The 25,341-nt window shown below is 43.3% G+C and overlaps 1 protein-coding gene across 3 annotated transcripts in view; it reads right to left on the bottom strand.

The window, feature by feature from the left end:
* The window catches only part of ILDR2 (immunoglobulin like domain containing receptor 2), a 58,689-nt gene that overhangs the window by 16,804 nt on the left and 16,544 nt on the right, over positions 1–25,341 (bottom strand). The window contains exons 3-6 of one of the 3 annotated variants that reach the window (XM_070043999.1): positions 24,370–24,489; positions 6,637–6,693; positions 3,746–3,892; positions 2,461–2,637 (exon numbers count right to left, since the gene is read on the bottom strand). In XM_070043999.1, the coding sequence (XP_069900100.1) occupies positions 2,461–2,637; positions 3,746–3,892; positions 6,637–6,693; positions 24,370–24,489 (501 nt within the window). The remainder of the gene's footprint in view (positions 1–2,460; positions 2,638–3,745; positions 3,893–6,636; positions 6,694–24,369; positions 24,490–25,341) is intronic. The other 2 variants (XM_060296897.1, XM_060296892.1) reach the window with 2 other exon arrangements.

The raw sequence follows: 25,341 nt of genomic DNA, 5'->3' as shown, positions 1-25,341 counted from the left end.
ATAAATCAGCATCTCTTAACACTTGTGACATTCTTTAAAGGACAATCTACATGGAACAGTGGCTTAAGCCACTTTTCTTAAAGGAGAAATAGCCAAATGCCATCAGTAATTCTGGCCACGGTACCATGAGTACAGAAATGTGCCCAGTGAGGATCATGAAGAACTCACTCCTGACTCAACGAGCCAGAAAATGATAACATGAGCCAGACTAGCTTGGCCGGCGCTGGTTGTGCATTCTCCCCTTTTCCCCTGCTGACAGAATCCTGACTTTGTTCATTTCCAAGGTGAATAGGTGTTGTGGCCTAAGAGATGAGTCTTGGTTGGTCCAAGCCAATCTGGTTTAGGAATGGAGACAGGACACAATTCTTGCCAATAAAATGACATGGAGAAGTCTGCTGGAAGGGGAAGAGGCTTCTGGAAAAGTTTTCCTCACTCTTGAGAAAAGGAGCACAAGGAAGGAGCATAACTTTTCCGTCTCTGAATGCATTTAGCATCTGGGACGCTGGCAGTCATTATGGAATCTGGAGGGGAGCCAGCCCGGGAGGACAGAGGATGCACTCGGGATGCCAGAACAGAAGACGGAAAGAACTAGGTCCTACAGTGATGCCACCTGAACTGTTCCATTAACCAAGCCCAGAACCACCTTACCTTGGAATTTCCTGCTATGTGAAATAATTTTTTTTTCTATTTTTTAAGCCACTTCTAATTGCAGTTGCTTAATATCGCAGGATGGAGCCCAAATGCCTGAACTGCGTATGCAAAAGCAGGAACTGGAAACAGGCTGAAGACAGGAGAGAAGAAGTATTTGCCATTCTATGAATAAGAGTCATTTTATTATGAGAATCCATTCAATAAAAAGTAAGAGGGAAAGGGTTCTGATGGGAAGGAAGGAGACAGAAGATTGCGGGGGGAAAGGCAAGCTGCAAACAGAGCATGAGACAAGTCCTATTAATGCCTCTTTTGCCCACTCCATCCTTTGGGGAAATGGACTGTATTGTATTTATCTCTCTAATACCCTGTGTGTCCTTGATCATTAACTTTTACTTCTCAGTCTGTGACTCATTCCCAGTCTCAGACATCAGAATCCTGCTAATAGTTCCTGAGAGAGAAAAAACACAAATACCAATTACTCACTGAGGATATCCACTCCTTCCAGGGTGGAGCATTGACAGTTCATTAAATGGACTAGACATTCTTCCCTGCTCCCCACTGAAGGCTGTCCACATACCTCCAGGGGAGAAATGTCTGTTTCATCAACCCTAGCGGCTCATTCACACCTAGGGATTTAAAAATCACCTCCTAAACATACTACATACACAGTTCTAACCTTTACTACTCTGTAGTCCTGTTCAGGTGCCTCCAGGAAGGCTACATTTTAATGTCTCTGTACTCCTCTACCCCTGCCTATAACCTCGAATTCATCATGCCCTCAATGGGGCTAATCTTCATCCAAATACACTCTCCTTACCAGTTACCTCATTTCTGTCTAGGATAGGCACCACTAGACAACTGGGCTCATTTTGAAGCCTCCGAACATCTAACTGCTTGCTCTTTCAAAGCATCTCTCAGATTCGTCCACTCATTTCAACGCCCATTGTCTCCATCATAATCCAGACACTCACATGTCCCACTTCAATCACACCTCAGCTCAAGGTCTCTGATTCTACTCTCTCCTACTTACCACTTGCTTTGTCAACATGTCACCTCTCCACTCAGGAACCTGCCTGCAGTGGATCTCATTTGCTATGGCACCAAGCCCCAGCTCTTCTGGGAGGGGTTTCAAGGCCCTCCCTAATCTGGCTCCACCATATTCTTCCACTGTCTTGCAGTCAGACAGACAAGCTAGACACTGTCAAATACACACACTGTGTTCTTTTAGCTCCGGGCTTCCACCATGCTGGCCTGTGTGTCTCTGCTTTCCTAATCCTTCTCATTCCTCTAGGCCCATCTCTAATCTCCCCTCTTCCCTGAAGACTTTGTAACCATCCCAGCTCTTTCTCCTTTGAACTGCCAGTACCATACGCTTTAGCATCTAACTGTCCCACTAAAAGTCCATTTTCTTTCCCTGGCTGGGCCACACTGCTTGTTAGACAAACCTTGTCCTACACGTCTGAGTGTTCCTCACAGTACCTGGTAGAGTCCTGAGCACTAGGTAGGGAAGAGATAACTATTTATTAATTGAATGATCAACATGCAAGGGGTACACCTTGCCTCTTTTTCTTATAATTTTAGTTATTGAGGAGCCTGGGAAGAAAGCAAGGGGCAGCTATGTCCTGCAGCCCTTGGAAAGCCTGGCACGCATTCCAGGAGATATCTGACAAAGCTGGCAGGCTCCCGTTTCCAGAATGGAGATAATCATTGTCCAAAGAAGCGTCACTGAACAGATGGTTCTCAGCAGCAAGGAACCAGAGTGGAAGCCAGACAGGAGCATGGGGCAGGGCAGTCGGGAACTAGATTTACCACTGTGGCTTCCTCCAGTGGAGTCACTTGGTGCCAGGGGAGGTGGATGCGGCTTGTCCATCAGCACGCCAGATGCGGGGGCTCCTCCCAAGGGGACAGAGGGGATGGAGTAAGGGCCGGGGACACCGGAGACAGAGGGAGGGTACCCGGCCTTTGCTGCTTTCCCTGCTTCATACACTGTGGAGGGAGATGAAGAGCAAGAGAGATTACATCATCCCACCCTCCACAACCCTCACACCAAAAATTCCTGAGGGTGTGCTTAAGGGAGCTCCTGGATGTATGCGCGGGCGTGTGTGCGTGTGTGTGTGAGTGTGTGTGTGTGTTCTACTAGTCCTGAATTGATTCATCGGAACCCCTCTCCCCCACTCTCTTGGACTCCTCCAGCGATGACATAAGGAATTACAGTGTTTAGTAGTACCTGGCAACTGAGTAATTAAGCAGTGCTGGGAGCTGTCACAGCAGCCTCCCCTGTGACAGCAGCAGCCCACTCTTAACCATGTTGCTGTAGGCTGCCTCAGCCCCTCTGGAGGAGGCCTAGCACTGGGTTGCCCAGAGCTGCTTCCAGGAGGCTCCCAACCTCTTCTAGAGAGGCAAAGCCAGCTATGTGCTGACACACGGCCCCGCTCTGTGAGCTCAAAAGCAGAGCAAACAATCTGACTCCTCGCGTGGAAACTGCTGTGTTCCTAAGGATATGAAAGATATACATTGTGTCTCTCTCCTTCAAGATGTTTATGGCAGGGTGCCAAACTTATTGCCTATATGGGCTTGGCCAGGGAGGTAAAATTGTGAATCCCCAAAGGAGCACTAGTTCCTTTGTGGACCATTTTGTCATAGGAGTAAATACAACTCATCTGTGTCTGGATGGGACCCAAAGGCTGTGGTTTGCACACGCTGTTGGTAAAAAGGAGGAGTTCTCTGCACGCACGAGGCATGATCAGAGAAGGTTTTCTCTAGTTTGGATGCCCGAGGAGAGGGCAAAAGCCTTACCCCGCAACCTCACCATCCTGAACCTGCCCTTCCTTTCAGCAATAGTGTCAGTGAGGATTCCAAATGCAGGGGTGATAGGTGTAAATCAGAAGCATGGAGAGGTGCCTGTAGGTGAGAAGGCAAACAAGAATGGTCATCTCAGGAAGCTGGGGGCTCCCAGCAGAGGAGAGTCTGGAACGATCGCTTTTGGGGTGGAAGGAGAGGCGGTGGAGAAGGCGCTCAGGGCACATAGCTGTCTGATGGCGAGGTGACATTTCTTTTGATCACTCTACATCTCCACACTCATCACTCTACTCACAGGCCTGCGGGCAGCAGCAGGAATCTGGGCAACATGGGCAGCGGATGTAGCAACAGCAGCTGTGAGGACAGCACTGGCACCAGCAGATCCCCACCAGGACGAAGAAGAGGAAGACTCCCAGGGTCACCAGGCCAACAAACACCCACTCTGGAAGGACGCACAGAGAAACCCACACTCGAGGTCGGCCCCCCGCCGGGACAGGCCCCCTCTCACCAGTGCCTCCCTGTGAGATGAGTGAGTGGGAGGGACCTGGGGGAAGACAGTATCTCATAACAGGGCACGGAGCCCGCAGACTAAGGAGGAACTCTGAGAGTGAGAAGTGCAGACCCTCCCAGGACTGGGGCGTGGACAGCAAGGAAGGTTACCGGGGTCATATTGAGCACACATAATGACCAGTACAAAGTGATGCGGGAGGTTCAGGGCCCCTTCCTGGAAAAAGGGCTTACCTTACCAACTGTAGTGTAAGAACACCTATGGGACAAGAGCAGAGATTCCTGGCTAGGTAGAGGGGAGCTTTGCTTCCTGAGCTATTAAATGGTGGGTTCTGTGAATTCGTATGTTTTGTAGCCAAGTTAATCTTGTCCCTAAAAGTGTTAAGTCCTGAGAAAAAGTTCTCTATGTCTAGATGGTCTAAATCAGAACATATTTAGGTGGTCCATGTCCCTTGTGTATTCATCTGTTTTCCCTACTGAATGCCTCTTAACAGCTTTCCTGTACTCAGCATCAGTGCTGAGATCAAAACCCTTTGCTAAAGAAAACTAGAGACCTAGGCTCCGAAGAGAAGATCCTGTCCCTGTTCCCCAAGAATGGTTTGATCACACTCCAGCTGACCGTGCTACACAGCCAGCATGACCACGGACTAAAGTGGCTCAGGACTGGGATGACTGGGAAGGCTCTCACGTGTATATCTGACCATGTTTGTTAACGTCTGCTATTTTCACTGCTCTGCCAGAGGCTGAACGTGAATTTAATTCATTTGCCCATCCAAGAGATTAAGAGAAAGGAAACCAATCCATCTGGCTTAGTTAAAAATGACTGTGGCCCTGGAGTGACCTGATGTCATGCTTTTGGGACTTGGCTATAGGATCCAATGTCCCACTGTGGGGGGAGGGGCCTGGGAAGGACTGGAATGAGCCATGATTTCCTTTCAAAGCAAAAGATTAAAGCAATTCATTCTGATTGAAAACCATCTACCAAAAATCCCTTTGCAATCAACTTCAAGTACACATTGTTGTGTTTGAATTTTAGTTATTAAATATTCCTTCAGTGAAATGGAACATTCAGTTGGAGCTTGCGAATATGCTATTTTGGTTATATAAAGGGTTTTGTGATCATGATAAAGTTATTTGACCTTTGTCTAGAACATAATTTCCTCAGGGAGGAAACAAACAACTTACGTTTCCTGAATGGTCCTCCTCACTCACCCATCAGAAATACATTCAAAATAACCAGGTCACCCTCTATTCAGGAAGTGAGAAGGCCTTGTACCCAGCTAGAATGTTCTGGAGAACATTCTTGCTGAGGACAGTAGATAGATGAGGGCTTTGGCCTGTGCCTTAGCGCTAACATAATAACACAATGCGGCCTGAGATAGATATGGGCCCCGAGGATTAGCTGAGATGTGTGGTATGGTGGCTACAACTTGGGTCAGGCAGTCAAGGATAAAAGACTGGCAGGTTCCCTTGGAGAAACAAAGAATGTTATCCATGAAAGGATTCTTGGAGTCAAAAGGGAGAGAAATTCGGGAGACCAGGACCAGATATGAAAAATACAGTAACTTTTCCTTGGGACTGTGGGATATAACATCTAGTATGAAGCAATGCAGTGTAACAGTGTTTTTTTTGTGATGAGCAAATGTGTACAAATTGATGGAACTCTGGATAAGGCGGATCACCAAGAAATATCTATTTGCGTCCTTGGGATCGACCTCGGTGAAAAGAATGTCTGTATTTGGGTTGGCCAGCTCATGGGAAAGGATCAGGAGAATTCACGGAAGAATAATTAGTGAAGCTCAACTGTGAAGACTCTGCATGCTTCTTAAAACCTGAATCAAGTCAAAACCAATCGCCAGGATTATCTTGTTTCTCTCTTTTGCTCTCAGTTATTAAGCAGCTCTTAACCCTTTGGCAGAAGCTCTCCAAAGCAAGGCTGAATCATATCCTTTCCCATTCCCTGCCTTTGGTTATGTCCTCTCCCATAGTTCATTCTTGTTTCTCTCTAATCCTCCTTCCACGATGGGCTATAGTGCAGCATCAAACTGATGTTGGCTTGTCTAGCTGGTATGTCCAACAGAAGCTACATAAAAAGACAGAGGTGTACATTCGGTGCAGGTGTCCTTGAGATAGGGTCCATGGACCCCAGGGACTTAGGGGGCCAAGCAGCCCCTGAAATTGTATACAAAGCAATGTAGATCTCTAAATGTGTACTTTTCAAGGGAGGAGGGGTGCATAGCTTTCATAAGGTTTGAAAAAATGTTTTGATAAAGTTATAAAAGGCAATTCAGAGTAACATGGTTGTACACTAATGAATGGGTAAACATAAAACTTAGGGAATAAGGAATGCAGATTAATAACCACTCCGTTAAGGAAACTTATAGCTATCTGGGTGCAGCTGAGATACTGAGATTGCGAAAAGGCCTGCATACCTGACACTGAAGGACTGGGTCCCCATCTCAGCCTATTTTTAATTACCATTATTCTTTTAGGGCCTAGTAACAGGAGAAATACAATTTGGAGGCTCTTCCAATGGGCTTAATTTCATCCTGGAGAATACCACAGACATATATAGACAAATGTACAAATAAATTAAAGGAGCAATTAGTAACTAATGCAGAAGCAAGACAGATGGAGGGATAGCAAATTAAGCAAATACAGAGTTAAATGACTGAATACCTGGCATAATCTCCACAGCAAAACTGGGCAAGAGATCAGCAAGCAGCCCTGTCCTGCCTAAAAGAAGTGGAAGGAAAAGAAGAAGTAAAGAGGTTACTCCAAAGGAAAAACACAGCCTGAAGCCTAGCTCCAGTTAGCACCATCCCTACATGGGGCCATTGATCCATGCTGTCTGTGTTCTGAGATGCACGTCACCAAGGCTGGGCTCAGTCAAGAGAATGAGCTTCTCCATCAATCTTTGGCAGCCATCTAAGAACTCTGCACCTAAACCAGGCAGAAGCAGAAACAGAAATTTCTCTCCAACTATTATAGAAGGAGGAAATCTCTGCTTCAAATATGAAAAAAACCTGCTTGAGCAGACTGACATATACCATCTCCATTCATTTATACATCCTACTCCACGTATATTATTGGAAAGTCAAACCCGTCTGTATCCAAACGTTCAACCTACATTTTCGTACATCCATACACAGTCCCATGTCCATATAAAAACAAAAGTACATATTTGGTTTTAACTCAGAATTATCTCCCTACATGATTCTATTTATAGCCTAAAGATATTTCAATGATTAAAGTTTTCAAAGGCAAGGAAATGATAAAGCTAGATCAGTTATACGCTCTTCGACACTCCTTCTGGCTTCAGAAATACTCTGTACATATGTATATGGTATGGCTTTTCCATACGGCACCCACAGCTGGCATGGTGTGGACCCAAGTGCCTTCTGCGTGATATGGCACAGAAGCTTAAGGGCTGGTGTCAGAACAGGTGCCCCTCGGGGCTCTGAGAAGCAAAGAGCTGTGCAGGAAACAACACACTGGAAGAGGTTGGGGAGGAGGTTAGTCCTTTTAAAAACTAGCCCGGTTTATATAGAAAGGAGTGCTGAATGCTTCCACCATGTTCTCATATCCACGTAAATATAAAGGCTGTAATAGGACTTCTGCCCTGTACCAGGTTCTCTCTATCACAGTGCAGCCTCGCTAAGAAACAAGCTGCACTAGGAAACAACTAGCAAACTCGCTTCCTTTGAGGCCTGTGATGGCAAAAGGTCACTATGGTTCCTAAGCCTGCAACTGAATCTTACTTCACTTATGGGCATGACATACGCTTCTAGCACAGCTCTGTCCAGTAGAAATATAATGTGAGCGACCAGTAATTTTAGCTTTTCTAGTAATCACATTAAAATAGTTTTTTTTTAAAAAAAAGATGAAATTACCTTCATAATATTTTTACTTGTACCAATGTAGCCAAAATATTAATACTTCAAAGGCTCTGTAGCCACACATCACTATTAGAAAACACACCTCTAGGGGTCTGGTCTCTTTGGTTCATTAGAAAACTTTTCCTGTTGAAGTTTGTTGAGGTGCATTAGAGAAAAAGTTACCCATGTGTGTGGTTTATATTTTGAGTCTAAAGGTCATAGTTGGTCACCGATCCTCTCCTCTATCAAATCACCCCATAGAAAAGCAGCTCTGACAAAAGTCAAAGAAAAAGAAGTTCTTCCGAGGCGCTAGGAGAGGATGCTGCAGCAGGGGCAAGGTGTTAGGGAGTCAGGTAAAAGGGCTCTTTGCTCACTTTATTTTTCTTGGCTCTCCTCAACTATACAAGGCCAGTGTGGTAAAATGTGTCCCAGTCATGTCTCCTGCATGGGTCATGGTCCCACATTTGAAAAGTTAATCAGTACCAGAGTACATTCCAAGGAAAAGAAAGCATGGAGTGGGCCACTAGGTTAACTCTGTTTTATTTTTTATTTAGTTATTTTTTTGGCCACGCCATGCAGCATGTGGGATCTTAGTTTCCCAACCAGGGATCAAACCCATGCCCCCTGCAGTAGAAGCTCGTAGTCTTAACCACTGGACCGCCAGGGAAGTCCTGAAGTTAGCTCTGTTTTAGGTTTTGGCAAGAAGGGTTTCCTTCTTTCTGTCTTCCATCTTGCGCAGCTGACACGGTAAGGGTGGTTTGGTGCTTGCAAGGTCTCTTGGAAAGTCAAGTGGGAGCCAAGTAGGTCATTGGAAAAGGGCATCTTGAAGGAGAGATGGGCTAGCCTTTGGCCTAAGCCAACCTGAAAGGCTAGGAGTCTCCCCAAGGCTCACACGTGGTCTAGTCCATTTTCCTAGGATAGGCGACCAGACAGGGATTTGGGGCCAAAGTCCAAGCAAGTGATTAAGAGCGTGCGTTGGTCTCACATGGAATGTTCTCTGTACAAATATCTCTTGGAAGTTCAACAAGGCAATAGACAGGTGGGCAAGGATTTGGGATCTTGGACGTCTCTTAAAGGCATAATTAGTATTAATTACAGCCAACAGCCAATGATCAAGAAGTGAATATTTTAAAAAAAAGTCAATATACTGTGCTTTTAGCAAAACAGTTATCAGATGCTTACTTAATGGTGTTTTTTTTAATATGGACAGATTAGTACTTCTAAATATATCTTACTGTATATAGTAAAATGAGAAGCTTTTATTGTGTTTACTCTCTAGTTCTCAAGCCTACCACTGTTTTAAACATCCCTATATGTGCTGTAGCCCAAATCATTAATTACATTCATAACAGAAATGTTATTGATGATATAAGCTATCGATTTGCATATAATTTCTCACAGGAAATTAGCTATGTGATAATAATTAACTATAAAAAAATCCATACATTCAAGGAGGATATGGTACTCACACATATTATATAGAGCATATTCTATTGGAGTAAGCAGTAGACTGGCTGGGAGTCAGGGTACTGAAAGCAGCTTTGACATCAGTTTACTTGGTGACCACTTCGGACAGATTACTTCCTCTTTCTAGGACTCAATTTTCTCATGAGTCAAATGAAGCGGTTGAATGAAGAGATCCATAAATAGGGAGACCATACATCTTGGTTTGTCTGGGACAGTCCTGGTTTATGCCTGTTGTCCTGGTGTAATTATTAATAGCACCCCTTTTAATTCCAAAGGGTTCTAATTTGGACAATTATTTAGATGGTCACCCTATCCATAACATTTTCAGTTCTCAAATCTGATATTTAGTGATCAGAGTTGCAAACTCAATTCCATATATTTATACGGACCAGTAGATAATGCAAACAAGTGCAGCTGGTCAAATGTAATACAACTGGGAGCAGCTGGGCGTGTGGCAAATGGCATATTGTGTCTGTAGGGGCTGCTTCTATGCACCTCTAGCCAATTGTTGCCTCACAGAAAAGTGTCTTCAGGGTTGCAAATCTTCCTATTTTTCAAGATTAGCCAGACCCCAGATTTTTATGTGAAATATCCTGATTTTCAAATGTTGGCAACTGATTCACAGATTTTAAAAAATCACTGGACAAGCCATACAAAATATGTTTTGGGACTGTATAGAACCCAGAGGTCATGTGCTTGCAACCACTGCGGGGTATATATACACAGATATAATTATGATGGATAAAACACAAAAGCTGGATTTTCCCACCTGCTGTTTAGAACGACACCATGATGGTGTTCTGACACTACTGCACACAGAATGTTAGTGAATATAAGCTCTAGGCACCTATGTTCAAATCAAAATCTGAAAGCAACAGTGTGACACACCAAATTGTTAGCCCTTATTTCTGGGGCACTGGAATGGGCATCATGGAAGAACAATGAAGGGGCTTTCATTTTTTTAGATTTTTTTTACACGTGTAATTGAAAGTTAAAATAAGAAACATGGACAGGAGATTCACAAAGCTTGTCACTCCAACAGAAAGACATCCATCAAGCTTCTCATTCTCCCTGAAGCAACGGCCAATAGCTGACACTTCAGAAGATGGGGAAGCCTTCCCATAATGCACCCATGTAGTGTTAGCCCCAGGGTGGTGTGGGTGACAGACTATGGCAGTAAAGTGGGTAAAATTAAATGTCTTCAGAGTTTGGGGATAGCAGATTATACCACTATGTTATGTCAACAGTAGAGAGGGAGAGAGAGAGCAAAGCTCTCTGGCTTTTATACCATGACCTATATTTTCCTGGAGCTAAAGGCATTTTAAAAAGTGAATTTATGCTGGAATCCTATATTTCTAAAAGTCATTTTGCTTCCAGCTTCTTGCTTAACAATTCCTAAAAAATGCTGTTGCCACTTAGAAATGCTCTAACTTTTCTTCCTATTCTACTCTATTCTGTCACATCCAATGAAGGTCTGATGTTAGACAGTCCAAACAATTGCAGTAAATACATTCCAGATTTCAGCAGCACTTTACCAACACTTGTGAATCACTGTCATTCTTCCAGGATTCAGTTAGAGTGGCAATTACAAGTCACTTTAACGTCTAAGAAAAGGATGGAAAACAGACCCAGCAAATAGAAAGCCAAATTTACTCTTTTCAAACCCCAGCTCAAACTATGAGTAGAAAGTACAGTTTTCACGTAAGCACTTCAGAGTTTTCCCCAAACCTTGCAGAATCCATTACTTTTAAGAAATTTCCACATGAATAGACCAAATGAGTCAGGCATACTACTAGTTTGTACACGCACACATGCAAGTGTCAGTATCATTCCATACGGTCATCAACATCATAGCCCAAAACATTCATGTATTTTGGGTTGAATGACGAGGGCAGAAACAATCACTTGGATAAAACAACTTACAGATTTTACCTATATAATTCCCTGTTTCAGCTGTTTTCTGCCACTGACACCTTGAAGTTATCCCCAACTGAACTCTCGGTACATATTCCTGAGAACAAGTTCACTTCTGGAATGTCTCCAATTCATTCATTCAACAAAGAAATGTATATTGTGCCTGGTGGACACGCAGAGAAGAACAAGACTTGATCCCTATGCTTGAAAGCCTCAGGCTCGCCCACGCAGCTTGTCCAGCAGTGTGAGGCTAAGAATTCGGCTTTACTTCTCTTGCTTCTGGGTCACATGACTTACCAAGGTCAAAGGACTTTCTTCCTGCCAAATCCCGTTTTCATTAGCTTTTTTTTTTTTTTTTTTTGCATTTTTGACATCAGGTTCCCCCAGTCATGAGGCCTTCCCTCAGAGGCACAGTCCTTGCCTGGTTTCCCACTCCTCTCCTACCCATGGCATTATCTTCCTATATTTCACAACAAACCATGTCCCGGTGACATTTCTCCAAGGTTCTGATACCCTTTTCTTGGCCGGTCAGGCCCTCAATGCAGGATGTACTTACCTTCTTTACTAAGATAACCAGCTAATGAACTTCTCAATCTTCTGCTTCATTCAAATTCTTACCACACACAGTCTACAAGACTCTGAAATATGTTCCGACAGAGCCGTGTAAGAATACTGCCGTGAGAGGCTGCATCCTCCTCCATGGTCCCGGTTTCATGAGGCACTTGTCTCTCAGCTGCCATGATTCCTTTACACGTGCCTCCGCTAGCAGGATGGAAACCCCGCTGCCTCCCCAACAGCGCGGCATGAGGAGACACCTCACCCGTCAGGACCTTGAACTTTTCCCAGTAGTAAATCCCCATTGTTTTCTATGCTGGGCTTCTGATTTACTGCTCACGTTAGTGCCTTTTATCCAGCTCAAATGGACTCTTAATGAGCATATGAAGGAACCATTCATTCATTCAGCACTATTCTATGTAATGGAGAACGTTTAGCACCCCTGGACTCAGGGCTCAATGCCAGGAGCATCCTCTACTCACTGGAATATCCCCAAATGCCATCTTGCCATCTCAGGGGATTGAAGCACCGCCTCATTCCGCCCCCACAAGGTGAAAGCCACGAGGCTAGGGTATTTTCAAGGCGGCCATTACACAGAGATACAATATGTGCCCCAAATTGGTTTTTGTCTCTAGTCTTAAAACTTAAATCCAAGCTCTGATCATTAGTCCAAGTTCTAGATGTAGGACAAACTTGTTTTCAGATCCTAGATCGGCTACTCAATTATTTGATGACAAAAGACACATTATTTAATGCATTGGACCTTATGAAAAGAAGGGAAAACAATACTGCCTTTGTCCTTGTGATGTCAACACTGCTGACAGCACAGTTATCTCCATTCATTTCTTTGAAACGTACTAACTTGGAGTCCTTTTCAGTTTTGCCGATATATCATACAAATGAACTTTCTGTTCGGGATGATCTAGAATGTTTTTCTTCCCCAGCTTCTTGAGGTTCCCTTCTTTTCCCTTCTGCTTAATGGACATCTGGGCTTCATCCCACTTCCAGGCTTTCCTAAGATGCCCTGGATCCATTTTCAGGGATGTACTGTAGCCACCCGTGACCTCTCAGATCCTAACCCTCTAAAAGGTTTCTCTCCTAAATCTTTGAGGAGAGCAGATGTTTTTCTCTGGCCCTTTTAAGTGTCAAGTTGTTTCTATGGCTGTTTGGAATCCCCCCACGTTGGAAATTTCCCAAGGGCACACACATCCCTGTTTTTATTCTATATGCCTACGGCAACCATGCATTCAATAAATAAAGATTATGATTATCCATCACAAATGTGGATATAGCCTCCCTTTCTTTTATATGTAAACTATGTATTTAAGCATTTCATGTGTGTTTTTTTTCTTTGTCCCTTTCGTTTTAGCTCACTTTAAATTATAGTGAATAATTCTCCCAGTGAATTCTCTCCACAAAATGAGTAGTATCAGACCATCTACAATTAACTGTTCATAAATGCTCCAGGCTTTTCGGCAGTGATTATAAGCTTGGCCTAAGGCACTGACTTCTATTCACACAGAATTCTAAAATCAGGTTGTATTGCCAGAAAGGATCTCGGAGGTCATCTAATCCATAACCCACTCCATGTTTTCAGGAACCTGAAGCTCAGAGAGCATAAGAATCTTACCCAAAGTCACACAGCTGACTAATAAACCAGGAGTAGAACCTGGGTCTACTCACCCCCATCCCTATCTTTTTTCCCCAGTATCTCACTCCCCCTCAAGCTTTGCTTATTCTTAATTTAGAAATGTTAGACATGTGCAGCATTTCTAATCTCCTAGTATCTGCAGTGAGCAACACAGAAATTTATGTTTGTGGCATTACTGCTCTACTTACATAATTAAAGTATAATGTCTGGATATAGGAGTGTTGGAGATGGCTAACGATTTCAGCACCTTTTAAAGCTGTGACCAGAAAATGATTACTGAATACATCATAACACAGTATGAGCTAATTAAAAGGCATTCACCATGCTGCTATAAACTAATAAACAATAATAAAAATGATTGCAAAGCACTCTGCCTTTGCAAAGTGCTATAGTGATCCAACCCCCTAGCCCTCAAGAGTGAGTAGATGCAAAGTGTTATTAGTAATATAACGTGCTCAACTTGGCCTGAGATGAAATGACTAAGACAGTTAGATTTGATTCCAAAATGATATGGAGCAGGGTGGGATTTAATGGAGGGAGGAAATTGAGTTTCTTGGTGCCCAGTGTGATTTCCTGAGCTCCCTGTGCTCCAACCATCAGACCTGCACAGACACTTCAGATGCAAAGATAACAAGAACGGCTAGTTTCCTTAACCCAAAAAGCCCAGGTGGTCCACGGCAGACACGGAGGGGCACACAGCTTGGTAGGTCTCGGGTTGTCAGAGTTCCTGCCCTTTCCTCCGTGGCCAGCCCCCTCTCGGTGTGAGGGGCGTGAGCATGGAGCATTTCCCAGAGCAAATTCTGAGGCACTGCACCGTGTGAACTCAAACCTGCACACTTGAATAGCGGCAGCTGGCTTTGGAGAAAAATGCCATGGCTGTCTCCTGACCGGCTTTCAAGGGCTGCCATTCTTTCTTTCCAGGGCTGAGCCGATTTTCGGCGACACCCGCTCTCCCGCGGGCCTCCAGGGCCTCCCCTCGGCGGGGCCCGTCCCCTCCCTCCCGCGCACCGGCTTCGCATTTTTGCCGCCTCCCGGCTCTGTCGACTACAATGCGGCCGGCGGGCTGACCCAGCTGCTCCAGCTCCCGCCTGGGTAACCACGGCAACCGCGGGCTTCAGGAATGCTCACTAATTGAAGGCCGAGTTTCCTCCCACAGTGATGAGCAACAAGTGAAGCAAAAATAGTGAGGCGGGATAAAGGCTTCGAGGGAGCGGGGGAGGGAGGGGAGAGCAGTCGCAGAGCGGGACTGGGTGCCTGGGGGTGAGGGGAGGGCAAACGGCGCCTTCAGCACCTCGTTTGTTCTCTTCACAAACCCAGGGCAGTGAAGAACCTTAAAGGACACCGTTTACCCGGCAGAAATCTCAGCACACGTTTTTCAGTGAACAACTGTTACTGCAAACCACCACCTCTTTGCCGGGCCCCTTTGCTTCTAGTAAGTGAATGGAGATGTGCACATCCCTAGGTCCCCATAATTAGAATGCCAGCTAACACCCAGGGTGCAGCAGGTGAAGGTGAGCTGAAACTAATTTGATCCCAGCTCCTCTGGATCTTCTGTTCTCTTCAATCAAAAGGAGAACTTTCCAGGTGATCATCTCTAAAGATGGGGTGACCATCATACCAGTATGCCTGTTGTCTTGACATAAATTAGTAAAAGTCTCCCCTTTTCACTCTCAAGAGTATTCTCATTTGGACAATAAATGATAAGGTCACACTATCAAAAGTCTTTCCAGGCCCATCTAGATCCTAATCCAAGCCTTAGGTGCTCCCCAAACCCTTCCAGACTTCATCAAATGGCCTCTGTGACCTAATCCTTGTATTTAGGTTAGGTAGTAAACACCCTGTAATTAACAGAGAAACGGGGGCTTCCAACAGCTACCAAAACATAGCAACCAAAGGTCGGCATGCTGGGACAGAACACCCTGAAACCCACTAGCGGAAAGATTCCCACAGGGCCGATTAGGGTCACCACTCGCAAGGCACTGCACAGATGTCACTGAGAAAACATGAATCTATTAGTAATAGGATTGCCAATTAACAGATGGCTCATTAAAGCCTCTGCCCATGGAACGGGCTAAAAGAAAATCAGCTCTCTAGGAGGAGTCCCGGAACACAGAATTCCCTGAAGAGGGTTCCCTCAAATTAGGGATGACATTCTGGCAATGAGATGTGGGGTATAGGAATCGGTAGGAGAAGGGAACTGACATTTACTGAGTTCGTATTCTGTGTTATTTCATCCTCATACTAGGTCTTCCATGTGACTTTCATTTTCCCTCCCCCATTTTTACAGAGGAGGAAACCAAGACTCGTCAACACTGACTTACTGAAGGTTATATTGATGCACCGAGTCCACAGATATCTGACCCCAAAGCCCGTGCTCTTCACAGTGGATCTTATCCAGTAACCAGATTGACCTTTGGTCAAGATCAGGGTTTTGCAACCTTGGCACTATTCACATTTGGGGCCAGATAATCCTTTGTTGGGGGTAGGAGGGCCACCCTGTGCGTTGTAGGATATTCAACAGCCTCCTTGGTCTCTATCCACTAGATGCCATGCTACCCCACAAGACGGGACAACCACAATGTTTCCAGACATTGCCAAGTATCGTCTGGGTGGGGGTCCAAAGAGGCCCCTCTTGAGAATCAGTAGCCTAGATATTTAATATCAAATATAGTTTTAATCTTTTCTTGTATTGTTCTCTCATTGCTTCAGAAATATAATGCTTATCTTTACCAAAAGACAGTAATTTTCATAGGGACAAAACAGTGCCATTTTAAAATTTTGTATCCTCACTGTGCTAGGGACATAGTATGCAAAAGAGACTGGTTAAAAGTTAAATCGTAATTCAAACGCAAATCGCATGGTGCCTATCAAAGAGCAAGGTTGCGATTATGCCGTGGAGAGGTCTGAAGGCCAGAAGAGGCTTCTTGCAAAGGGTAAAAGGCGTGATCCCTAGTCTTTGGAACAACCCCAAACCCCACTCCACTGCTCAGATGGTACAAAGTTCATTTTTGGCAGCCATTAACCAGAATCAGATGCTAGTTGATGCCTGGTTGACTTTTCTGCCTCCGCCTTCTCCTCCACCCCTTCAACAGTTTTCTGGTTCTTCTCAAAACCAAAACCCACAGAGGCATCTAGGTAAGCTCAGGGCAGAGTAGGCCAGCTGGGAGAAAAGCCAGCGGGGCTGGGGCCTAAAAAGCTCCCTCCCATTATAAGTTTTGTGTCCCCACTTTCATGGGAGGCAGTGCAGTTATCTCAGGTCTTCAGGAAATCCGAAGATAGATAGGGTAGGTCCATCCTGCTAGAGGAATCAACTCCCCTTGACGTCTTTCATGTGAAGCCAAGACATCTGAAGTATAATCAAGTCTGCAAAGGAAAATGTGGGCACAGCCCAAATGGAAAGATATTCCAAAGGAGTAACCCCCAGATTTATGGCTAGAGTGTGACTCGGTAATTAATTCCTTCTCTCCCTTTTGCCAGGAGTCAACTTCTCTTTCTTCTCCTCCAATTCTTTCCCCCTCTTCCTCTGTTTGTAAATCTTTGAGAGAAACAGCAGCAGCCACTCTCAGAGATCAAAGTTTGAGCAGGCAACAAAGACCTCCGAGGAGGAGGCTGTTGCCATGGGAACTCTCTGAGCTGAAGCCCTTTTAATCGGCAAATCTCCTGGTTAGCAGCTCAGGCTAGGGCTGGTAAAGAGGAAGAGAAGGGGAGTCTTGGCAACAAGTAGCCTTTCTAAACAGCCAGAACTCCACCTGGGGGTGGAGGTAGGACAGGATTCAAATTGAGGCAGCACTGACACGGGGGTGAGTGCCTGAGTGTTTCTGCACAGCCATAGAAACAGACTTCCATCAAAAATCCCTAAAGCCCGTGACAAATTCCGAGATGTCCCCTCCCAAGAATTCCCTGATTTCTTATTATGTTCTTAACAGCTTTTTAATACTAATGGGCAGAAAGGTTGATTTTAGACTGGAATAACACTTTCAGGCGCAGTATTGTGAATAATGTGATTTTTTTTAAAAAAATTAATGCATGCCTGTTTCTCCACCTCTTGTCTGGGTAATATATGTTTACTTCTGGATAAGTCACAGGAGGAAATGGAAGGAAAAATAGAAGCACGACAGGAAAACAAAGGTAATTCTGTGGCATTACCTTCACATTCTGTGGCATTATTCTTCACAGGGAATAATCAATCCCAACTTAGCGCCTACTCACAAGGACCTGCTGGGAACAAGCCTATTTCTGGCCTCCTGAAATAGCATGGCATTTGGCCTAAAAAGAAGCAGAAATTGATGAATTCCACAAAATATTAACACTGTGTTTTTGCCTGCCTGGCATTCTTTTCTTCTTCATTTGGAAACAAATGTCCAACTTCTCTTTAGGAAGCTGGTCCTTTACCCTTTTGCCTTCAATTCATATGGTTCATTTGGGGCTGGTGGTACCCTACATGCCACCCCGCAACAACAGGACCGTTTGCTGACACTGTGGAGAGAGGCAGTTTATCCTCCTGAGAGCAAAGGTGTTAAAGACCTGCTAGGGGCCAGGTTTGCAGACAGCCTGCCCAAGAATGTAGCTAACACAGAGGAGATAGAGATTCTTTAAAACATAATCTGAACACTGGGACTCAGCCATGCTTGAAGCTAGGAATACCCTTGGACTTATTGGTTACCTGAGCCAAAAAGGTCCCCTAAGCCAGTTTGAGAAGCTATCCCTTGCAATTAAAAGAGTTCTGAAGAACACAATAGTTAGCTCTGATGGTGAGAGTTTGAAGAGAGATTTTCTTCTTTTTCCGTTTTGTTTGAAATTTTTATAATAAACGTACCATTTTTTTCTAAAACAAACAATATTAAAACAGGACAGCAGTATTTGGGGCATCACCCTATACAGAGAATTAGTTCTGCAATCTGTGGATCTTTTAGATAAAGGCAAAATTATAGAAAGAATGCTAAAGCCATCTTGCTTATCCTAATATTTTGGACAAGAGAACCTGTTCCATGTTGAAAGCTCATCAGAGAGGGAGTCTCTATAATCTCCTTCAACCAACCATAATTTCCAAAAATTGTGATTTACCATTAGGAAAGTCTTTCTTAGCTTTAATTCTGAACACTCTCGGCTCATGTCCGGTTATTCTTTTCTCGGTCCACAGGCACAAGTGTTCATCCAGCCATATTTCCACTGGGGCCCTTCCCCTCCTTTATCTCCTTGGCCCTTAAAAAACAAGCTACCACATGACACATCAGAAAGAAGGGGTCAGGCCCTTATATTGTGCACAGAAAGAAGTAAGAACAAGGCGAGCTGCTTTTACATTTTAAAACAACAACTTCCCTACTTGAGCCTTCCTGAATGGTGAAGTCCTTTTCCTGCCAGCTGGAGCTGACCAAGGGAACTTTATTCCTATCCAAACAGTGGCATAGTTCCAGGTTATAAACAGACTGTTCCCGCCACTGATCCCAGACCAATGTCTAATCTCAGGGTGGCAGATTTCTGGGCACTTCCACCCTCTGTGACTGTCTTCTGGTATGGCCCTACGATCCCAGACATCTGTCTAAATATTTCTAAGGTACCTGTCACTGTCATCTCAAAGCACCCTAAACACCATGTGCATTTCTACCTTCTGAATCATCAAAAAGAGACTAAAGAGTGTTCAGTATAGTGTTTGCATTTAGTGTTGAATCAGCAGTTATCCTCCCATTTCTCTGAATCACATCTTTGCATATTTCTGAAACCTCTGAAAGAAGCATCTGAAGCGATCTGTAGATGGTTCAGATGTATGGGGAAAAGAAGGTGGGTCATGCTCAGTGGGGAGGTCCACAATCTGAACAAAAACAGCTATGTCTTGGAAGTGAGAGCCCAGGTTAGTGGTTACAGGCATTGGTTATAGGTTTCACTGAGAAATGAAATGAGATACTAAAGCAGATCTGGGACAAGTAAAAATCTTTACCTATGGCCTAAAGCAGCAACAACATTTTTAAAAACATGACTTATGCAGGGGAGCATTCTATAGCTTCTTAATATAGACAGGTCGTGTGGTATCGTGGAAAGAGATGAGGCTGGGAATCAAAACACTTGGGTTTGATCAAAGACACTCTTTTGGAAGGGGATAATAATTACAAAACCTGAACATTAATTTCTGCATTTGGAAAACAAGGGAAATAATGCCTACTCTCCTACATTACAAGGTTATAATAGAAAAATTTTGCGAAGTCAAATTATTATCAGTGTACATTAATGTTAGTAGTAGATGTAGTAATGGCATCACTTTGGTGGATATTTATTGCTTTTGGGGGCATCTCACATCCATTCTCCCTTTTTTTGGTAACAGTGCCCCAATTTACTTTGGGGAATTAATTCTTCTCCGTATGTTGATGGCCTAGCCACCAAGAGCCTCTAATCTCCTAATGCTGAGCAGTGGACACCTACCCAACTGGACCAGCTGGACTCTCTCTCCTGAGACTGATTCTTGAGTGAGAAAATGCAAGATCAGAAAAAAAAAGAGATGAGTTGATTTTTTTAATGTCCATGGAGCCCTAAATACATTGTCTATTAATTCTTGCTACATAGACCCTGGAGCATCTCTGGCGGGGCAGGAATGGTGCTGTGTTCATCAAAACATTTTTACTTTCTTCCTGGACACAAACAAAATAATAGGAGAAGTAACCCATGTCACTGACAGACCTGACCCCTAAAAAGTCCCCCATGAATGACCTTCCTTACTTTTTCTTTCTGTGCAGCCGGGAGCAAAGTTCTCCAATACAGCAAACTAAAACAATGGAGAAGCCTAGACCCCTACGCCATACTTGAGAGGGAACTGCCCAGGTAAAAGCCTCCTAACCCACATCTGACTATGACAAGATGGCGTAATGAACTTCTATGGTGGCAAGTCACTGAGATTCGGGGGTTGTTTTTACAGAAGCTAGTAAGTGTTACCCTCATATATTATCCTTTTTGGAGACTGATTTTCCAGCCTTTCTTTCAATTTTGATATCCTTCCAATGAATTCCTTTCCTGCCTAAGTTAGCCGAAGTCTACTTCTGTTGCTTTCAACCATAGTCCCGGATGGTTCTGTCACTAGTAAAAATTAAAATACCCAGATAAAGAATCATGACCGATGAGATTAAACCATGTTATATATCACTTGAGACTGTAGACATTTATTATATAAATACTTCATAAGTCAACAAATATATACTCAGCACTGATTAACATTTAAGAGTCACAAAGTAAATACTGGTTACAGATTCTGCCCATTTATCATTTAAAAAAACATTCATTCAAGCTTCTTTATTCTAGACACTCTGCTAAGCATTGCAGATAGAAAGGTGAATGAGAACTGGTTCTTGCCTCTGAAGAACTCATGTTCTAGGGCTATTGAGAAGCGTCCGATGTCGTAGGGGAAATCAAGACAAATACACATGCAGTACCCGTGTGGCCACTCACATGAAGTCAAACTAGAATATAAGACTGATAAGGTTCTGTCCTTGACCCTTTCCATTTTATATAATCTTCTCGAGTGACTCATCTAGTCTTTCATGGTTGTGACTATCATTCATGACTCTCAAATCTATTATCTCTAATCCTAGTTTCTCCACTGAGTTCCAGACCTATATTTCTAATTGTCAGCAAGACATCTCCACCTTGGTGTCCCACAGGCCTCTCATATTCCACATGTTTTCTACATCTGTGACTATTTCTGTTTTGTAAATAAGTTCATGTGTACCATTTTTTTTTTTTTCTTAACCAAACTCATTCTCCTGCCTCTCCAACCTGCTTTCCAAACTGTGGCCTCTCTCTCGGTTGACGGAACAGTTGGCTACCCAGCTAGCTAGAAACCATGGTGTCCTTTTGACTCATCCCTCAGTCTCATTTTTTTTTAATGCATTAGTCACCAGGATCCATCAATTCCATCTTAGAAACGTTTCTGTGTTGTTTGTTCTCAATTCATTCCTCTGCTTCAGAATCTCATTCCCTTTTACCCGTGCTGCTGCACCTCCCCATAACCCATCCCCCTGTTCTAGCACTCCTCTCTAATACACTGTCCACCCTGCTGCTAATTATTGTTTTGACCCTGAGATCTAATTTCATTCCTCTGTCCTGATCATCCTTGGAGAAGAGCTCAAGTTTCAGCTCCTTCAAGCCTCCATCAATAGTTCATCCTCATTCTTGTGGAATTAGTCCTTTTAACCCTGACCTACTGCAAAAGACCAGAGTTTATTCCTGCTGGCTTCCTTGTGAGTGAGCACCACCCTGTATGTTCTTGTAACCAACCTGTAAGTCTTTTATCTCTGTCATGTGGACTGAATTACCGGGAGGTCATTTTCTCATTTATCAAGGTAGTCACATCACTCACATTCATCTACTTTTTAAACCAAGAATTTTAAAATTGAAATAAAGCTCAAAAATAACTGAGTTGAACACCTTTTCCTATACATAAGTGCCTGATATAATAACTCATAAAAAATCTTCCACCTTCTTAAGGATATAGAAATTACTACTCCTAAGAACACTGATTGTATCTTTAGATGTCTGATTGTTAACAGTTCTTTCTTTATCCTCAGATGGACTCGCTCCCTTTGTAACTTCCTAGCCACACAGACAGAGTAGGTTTCCAATCTCTCTTCTATACAATTTCACTTCAGATAGCTGGAGACACTTCCCATGCTCCCTTTCCCAAGTCCTCTTTCACTAGACCAAATCCTCCCAATTCCTCCTACCATTCCTCATATTAAGTTCAGTGGCTTATGGAGGTTGTAATTAGCAAACTGTGGACTCAGTTATCTTCCCACTGAGGTCTTAATCTCCTTGAGGATGACTTCAGAAATCAGGTTGCTCTCCCAGTCTCACATAAAAAGAATACCTAACAAATGGGCCTGTAGGATATAACCACCAAATAATTAGCATTCTTTAAACTGTGAGGGTACTTTGAAAAATTCCATAAAGGGGTGTCAAGACCGAGAAGACTCAGAATGTTGCATTTGGAAGTAAATACAGTACTTCCTGCACCCAGAAATTCTCATAGATTTCAAACTAACCCCTTTAATTAACTAACACAACTAGCATGGCACATTTACCATGCTTTCAACATTTCTAATTATTTAGAATAAATTTCTAATTAATGTGGAATATAGCAGAATTACGTGTTTCTCCTCCCCAAGAACCCTAGTATGTATCTGTTTATCTCACAGATATGCTGCTTCTACTGTGATGAGCTGATTTGCAGCATCCCCACTTTCCCTTTATGGTTCTTTTTAGGGTAACACTGATTTCTGTTCTTATCTTTTCTTCCATCTTTGTTGACCATTTTCATCTGAGTCTTCCTTTCACCCACCCTGTGGTGCTGAGGACAGCATCTTTGCCCAAGTTGCTTTGTATGTTTTGATCCAGAGCAATGCCCTTCATACACTTCAGCACATCCTCAGATGACAAGGCTTTCACTCTAGTTATTTCCCCACATTTGCAGATCTGGGACCAAATTATTTAAAGTGGCTTTTACCTGGCCTCCTTTTCCTGCCCAGGCAATTACTTTGCTGCAAATGGTTGCACTGGCCAAATAACTGTGTTCACAATTAGCTAATTGCAGGCTCAATGAGCCACTTGTTCCTTCAAACTTAGACATTAGAGTTGTGTTATTAGGCAGAAATTTATCTTTTTATTCCCTACAGAGTCACAGCAGATCCCGAATCTGATTGCCCTGTAGTCTTTTACAATGTCAATATAAACCTTTTACATTTTTATTTCCTTTTGAATATATGTCGTATTTCCCATTCTTTTACAGATCACAGCAGTTAAGCTTCATATACTGGACTCATGTATTTGAGTAAACATGTATTTGAAATAATCTAACTGTCTAAAAAGGGCTAATTATTATTAATTAAAGGGTTAATCATTAATAAATAATTATTACCTTAATCCATTTTGTAAACTATAAAATTAAGGCAAGCAGTACAGTTGACTTGCCAAAGTCATGATAGAGTAAAACTAAAAATCTTAAGCAAATTCCATTTTCTCCTGGGGCACTGAGTTTCCCACAGAGGGTAAAAATTAACCTTCAACCTCATTTGCTTCTAAAAGAAAGCACCTTAAATATTCCCCCCAAATTGTTAAGACCTGGTTTCTTGGAAGCTACAAAAAATGTAAAATGGCTTCAAGGATTTCCCTTTTATCCTACAATTAATGTTGTCTCTTTTCTTAATTTCTGTATGTTTATTCTAATTTTTTTGTCCAGCCAACATTTACAGAGCACAAAATATGTGCTCAATTTTCAGTTTCATACAAGGAGGTCATCTCCCACTGATATTCCTCCAATCCACAAGAGAAAAGTACCCCAAAGTAATGAGTTTTCATTTATGAAAAAATTAATATTAATAAGGATTAGATTATAGTTGCTTTGCGAATAACTTGGACACTTTTAGGTTTCAAGAAATTTGCCTTCCAATTAAACACTATTACGTCTCCCCCATAGCTCTTTTCACTGAGCACCTTTTATTATTAAAAGTTTACAGCCATCTTTCCTTAGGATTGTCTTAAGTGGAGATAATTGAATGGGAAAAGATTCCTTTGTCTCAGGAGATCCTAGCGCACCAGCGAATTCTTATCTCTCAGCTGTCTCTACCCTGCTTCAAAGGCCTCTGGCATTTTCCTCAATCATTAGCATATGTAAAGAATAAGAGGAGAGAGAAATCAGGGTTAAAGGTGCAAGTGGAAAGGAGGGGAAAAAACTAAGAAAGCAGAAGAAACATTCAGGAAAATGGTAAAATGTGGGCCATAGACACCAAGAAACAAAATATAATAAATACAACTACTGCTCATAAAGAACATATTCTAAAACTGGTTTGTCTGTGCACCAAAGGTAAAGCCTGTGCGTGCAACCTGCTGACACACGCAGGGAGGAGAAGCGAGAAGAGGGAACAGTGCAAGCAGTCTAAGATGAAAATGTTACTGAGGGTTGTCACTTACCCAACACCAGCAGTTCCACCGAGTCCTCGTTCTTGCCCTCCAGGTCATCAGGGGTGGTGATGATACAGTAATAGAGTCCGCTGTCTCCCCACATGAGTTTTCCAATTTGAAGATCTGCATCTGTTATCACAAAGAGAAGGACCGGGTCCTAAACTCTGTCCTCTGAAGGAAAACACTAAACAATGGGGGGGGGGCAGCCCTTCTGGGTGTCTATAGTGTTCTATTTCTTTACCCTGATGGTGTTTGACGAGATGTTTGCTTTATTTAAAACAAACAACGAAACAATAATAAAAGCTAGCATCCCTAAGGGGTGAGAATTAGAGCGCCCCCAGAAACTGGTCTAGTTCCAGTCTGGTTTCTGGAATAGAAGACTGCTTTCAACCAGGCCTGCAGAGGCCCTTGAAAGCCAAGTAAATTCCAGAATTAACCTGGACTCCTGGAAATGAGCTGGGTTCACAGGAGTTCTTCAAAATTTGGAACTTTTCCTTGCCCAAAGCTGTAGGGAGCAGGAAAAAGGGTGGAACTGATGTAAAACTACCTGAGGCTTGGGCCATGGTATCTACCTGGCTCTGAAACTTGTACACATACATCCCTTCTCCCAGCAGAGGAAATTCTTAGGGAAGTCTGCTTTCTGAGTTAAGGAAAGGGCAGTAAAGGCTGGTGTCAAGGTGTGAGGTATTTGACTGAGAAAGCTTTCACTAGAACCCATTTCAATTCAGTTCTGATAATAAATTCCTCAGGCTGGAGGTCAGGCTCATGAAAGACTATTTCCAAAGCTCATCTCTGTCTTCTCTTGATATTACAAGCCTCCATCCTTCCTCTCCACGCCATCCCATTAAAGCAATTTGCTAGGTTTCTTGATACTCCCATCCCCCATAAAATCAAAGTCTTGAGGGATTGAAAGGGCGCAAGGCTGACATCCTCTTCTATCTGGGAGGAATGGAACCAATCTTCCCTAGATTCAAAACAGAG

Source organism: Globicephala melas, chromosome 1 (assembly GCF_963455315.2).
Source record: "Globicephala melas chromosome 1, mGloMel1.2, whole genome shotgun sequence".
NCBI classification, from domain to species: domain Eukaryota; kingdom Metazoa; phylum Chordata; class Mammalia; order Artiodactyla; family Delphinidae; genus Globicephala; species Globicephala melas.
Note: the sequence above shows the minus strand (reverse complement) of the source record. Positions and strands in the feature narration are given on the sequence as shown.